Here is a 3,473-nt window from a genome sequence, read left to right on the forward strand (position 1 = left end):
GGCCATCACTGGCAGAGGGACAACGCGCCACCATCTGGAAATTCCTTACGTGAAAAAGCCAGGATGTTTGACCGAGATAGCAACCAATCCCAACCGTCGTCGTTCAACGTAAACGAGAATACCCAGAAATCTCTCTTCCCTCGACCGCCGTGGATCGAGCACGATAGAAACGAAGGCAAATCGAACAAGATGGTCACCGAGAACGGACGGCTCGATTATCGGCTGTTCTGCAAGCAGTTCGCGCCCTTCATCGGCAAGAACGCTGCTCCGGAAATCAGGAGTATCGAAGATCCTCGCAGGCACAACGAACACTCGAACGCGCATCGCAAGAACTTGGCACCGTTAAACGAGAAGCTCGGCGTGGTAGACGGGAAGATTTCCTTCAGGATGTTCCCCGAGAAAGGACCGCAGGTTCAGTATCGTCCGAGCGAGCCGCATCGCGCGGTTGAGAAACCAGTTCGGGACAAATTTGATCACAATTTTGTCCGCAGCGAGAAGGATGTGTTTAAACCGTTAGCCACGGTGCGCAATGATAAGGACTCGTCTGGAACTACGTTCGCGGGGAACGCACCGATCGATGTGATGCTGAAAGGTAGCTCGTCCGTGGCCGTACAGACGGGTGTCAACGACGACAGTCATCCTGAAGAGGCACGCGTGTTTCAAGTGGTTCCTAGGGTCGCAAAGGGGCTGCCATCCGCGTACAATAACGTGTCCGTTCAAACCCATAACGAGCCGGAAGTGGAAGTCAAAGAACACTGGATAACTCCTCAATACAATGACGTTGTTCCAACATCAGACTTGATTTATCATCCTGCCGCGGATCCGAGCCATTTCGTTCTGGACCACAATCGGAATTATGCCGTAACGACTGATATCACTTCGAGAAACGAAGTTCTGCCCCTAGCGAGCAAGAACACGTGCGATCTTGTCAAGGAAGACACCGTTTGCGTGCCGTATTCGACGGAGAAGGCTCCTTTTCAAGCGATATCCGGTCATCAGTTGCCGGAACAGCGCGACCCGATCCTCCGAACGAGTCCGCGATGTGAAAATTATTTCTCGCCTAAATCAATTGATAATCGACCTCAAATGTATCCGACTTACATCCCGTGCGTTAAATCCGACAAGGATCCGTTCGAGGATCGGATGCCGAGCGTGTCGCATGATATTGGCAAAGAAAATCCTTTATGTACAAGCGACGGCGCTTTGCCAGAGGAACAGCATATCCAAAATCAGGATATCAGCGCGGACACCGGCGTCGTCACGCGGTACACTTGTGCGATCGCGACTGTCGCGTCCGCGGACGTTCCGGCGACACAACTCGATGAAGCCAGACTGGAATCTGGAACGTCACCAGCCTCGTCCTTGTCACCCTCGCAGCTCTGGCCGCATCCCAAACCGATCAGTAGCGAGACCATTACGACCGAGGACGAAATACGTCGACACAACATGCTACAGCAGAGCCTGGTTCGTCAGTTGCAGAACGAGCGAGCGATACTAACCGATCATCATACGTCTGTCGTCAACCAGTCTGGCAATTTTAATCAACCTAATAGTTTTCATCAATCTAACAGTTTTAATCAACCTCTGAGGTTCCAGCCGTCCGAAGCGCCGAAAAGACCGGAATTGCCGAAAAGACCGGAACCGCCGAAAAGACCGGAACCGCCGAAAAGATCGGAACCGCCGAGAAGATTGGAATCGCCGAGAAGATCGGAACCATCGAGGAAGTTGGAATTGCCGAGGAGGTTGGAGCCGCCGAGAAGATTAGAGCCACCAGCGGTCGTCACTGGTTTGCTGTCGGTAGCACCATCCTCTGGATTCAGCGCGAAGAACCGAATCACCGCTCTGAGAGAACAGTACGAACAACCGGGCCAATCGAAACCCATCCAGAAGGAACGCTCGCCGATCCCAAACGGCGCGAGCGGCGCGATGGACTCCAGTGACGAGTATCTCGTGTCCTGCACCAACAGGCCGTCCAGATCCATCGTCCTGTCAAAGTCCGAGTCGTGGCATCAGCTGGCAATCTCGAAAGGCCATCACGCTCCGTCGCGCCCGGTACAGGATAAGTTACCGCCGCAAGCCCACGCTGGCGCCGGATCCTATCTTCCGAAACCGCCCAAGCCGAAGTCGCCGTCGTCCTTCAAGATGAAGAAGCAGTACGAGGCGTCTTCGTCCTCGGATAGCGTGAAGAAGATGGAGGACAAGATACGCAGATACTTCGATAATCCAGCGAACGACGGCACCGCGGAGACGAGGGACTCGAAAGGTAGACGTTTCTCGTCGCGCGACTCAACGAAAAAGGGCCTTGTCAGTCTATCTAGGAGTCGCACCATGCCGGGGATATGTGACGAAAGCCTGCGTCTGACCATCCCGACGGTACCACAGATTCCCGTGGCGAGCCTCAACAGTGCCGAAGTAGACAAGGTGTTTGATGACATCTTCGAGGAGGCTACCAGGACCGACGATCTTCATTTCTGATCGACCGATCCTCATCGTGTTGTATAGTGTCGGCGCGATGTACACTTGGGGGACTTGATGACGGTAAAAGCGGCGTCCGTTCGGAACTTTTGCGAGAGTACTCTTTGTGTGAGAGCTGAACATCGTGATAAGAACACGATTCTACGTTAATCTCGACGTGCTACGTAATCGGCCGACAACACGTGGATCGTTAAACTGTGATCTTGCCCACTTTGATTCGCATGGCCTGACGTCGACAACTGTCATCCAGGACGACGCATCGTCGCGCACATAGCCGGTTAATTCTAATCAGACTGTTTACGTTAGGAGTTTGCATACGATTATTGTTGGTTACTTGTTTTCATAAGACTGTTTCTGTAAACATTAACTGAGAATAACTGTTCTTTGAGGTTTAACTGATCCTCTACTTCCTTCCAAGTTGGCTTCGACTATTCGACGTTAATGGCAACGACCTACAGTACCTTCTTCATAAAAGTGAATTCAGTATTATCTAACTGCATTTTATACAAAATGCCGTGTGTTTTATTAGAATCCATGATGCTATGATTTGATTCTATGATTTAATCATCTTTCATAGATAATTGAAGAGAAGCTAAAGGCACAGCTACGTTAATACGCTTGGGAGATTTACAGTTTAATTTGCTGTGTGCAATTCTCGCGATCTTTTTGCGATCGCTGAGGTCGTTGTAGATTTGAAATTCGTGTCGAAGCTCTTTTCGTACTAAACTATATACTAGGATCTAACAAATCTGATTAGAAGGTGCATATTTGAGGAAAAGAAACATTTCGCGACGCCGTGTCTGAACACGAAGCTACATAAGCTCTCTGCAAAGGCAACGCGTCTCGTGCAACCACGGCGGGATTGACGCCGATACATGGTCTTTGTCCATTACGAGAGACGGTAGTGCAGATCGATTCAACGACCATCGTCACCGCCGCCGTTGTCCAGCGACGCATCACTCTTCGTTCTTCTCGCTCAAGATCGCCTCGCTCCTGGC

At 51.1% G+C, this 3,473-nt stretch overlaps 1 protein-coding gene across 1 annotated transcript; it reads left to right on the forward strand.

Moving 5' to 3' along the window:
* Nucleotides 1-3: 3 nt before the first annotated feature.
* Nucleotides 4-2,870, forward strand: LOC112468601 (the record flags this gene model as incomplete). The annotated part of the gene is made up of 1 exon (XM_025037854.1): nt 4-2,870. A coding segment is annotated over one exon (2,472 nt), but the record flags the coding sequence as incomplete, so codon positions are not given.
* Between the last annotated feature and the right edge of the window lie 603 nt (nt 2,871-3,473).

This window comes from Temnothorax curvispinosus, unplaced genomic scaffold (genome assembly GCF_003070985.1).
Source record: "Temnothorax curvispinosus isolate PA1 unplaced genomic scaffold, ASM307098v1 QBEX01001793.1, whole genome shotgun sequence".
NCBI lineage: Eukaryota > Metazoa > Arthropoda > Insecta > Hymenoptera > Formicidae > Temnothorax > Temnothorax curvispinosus.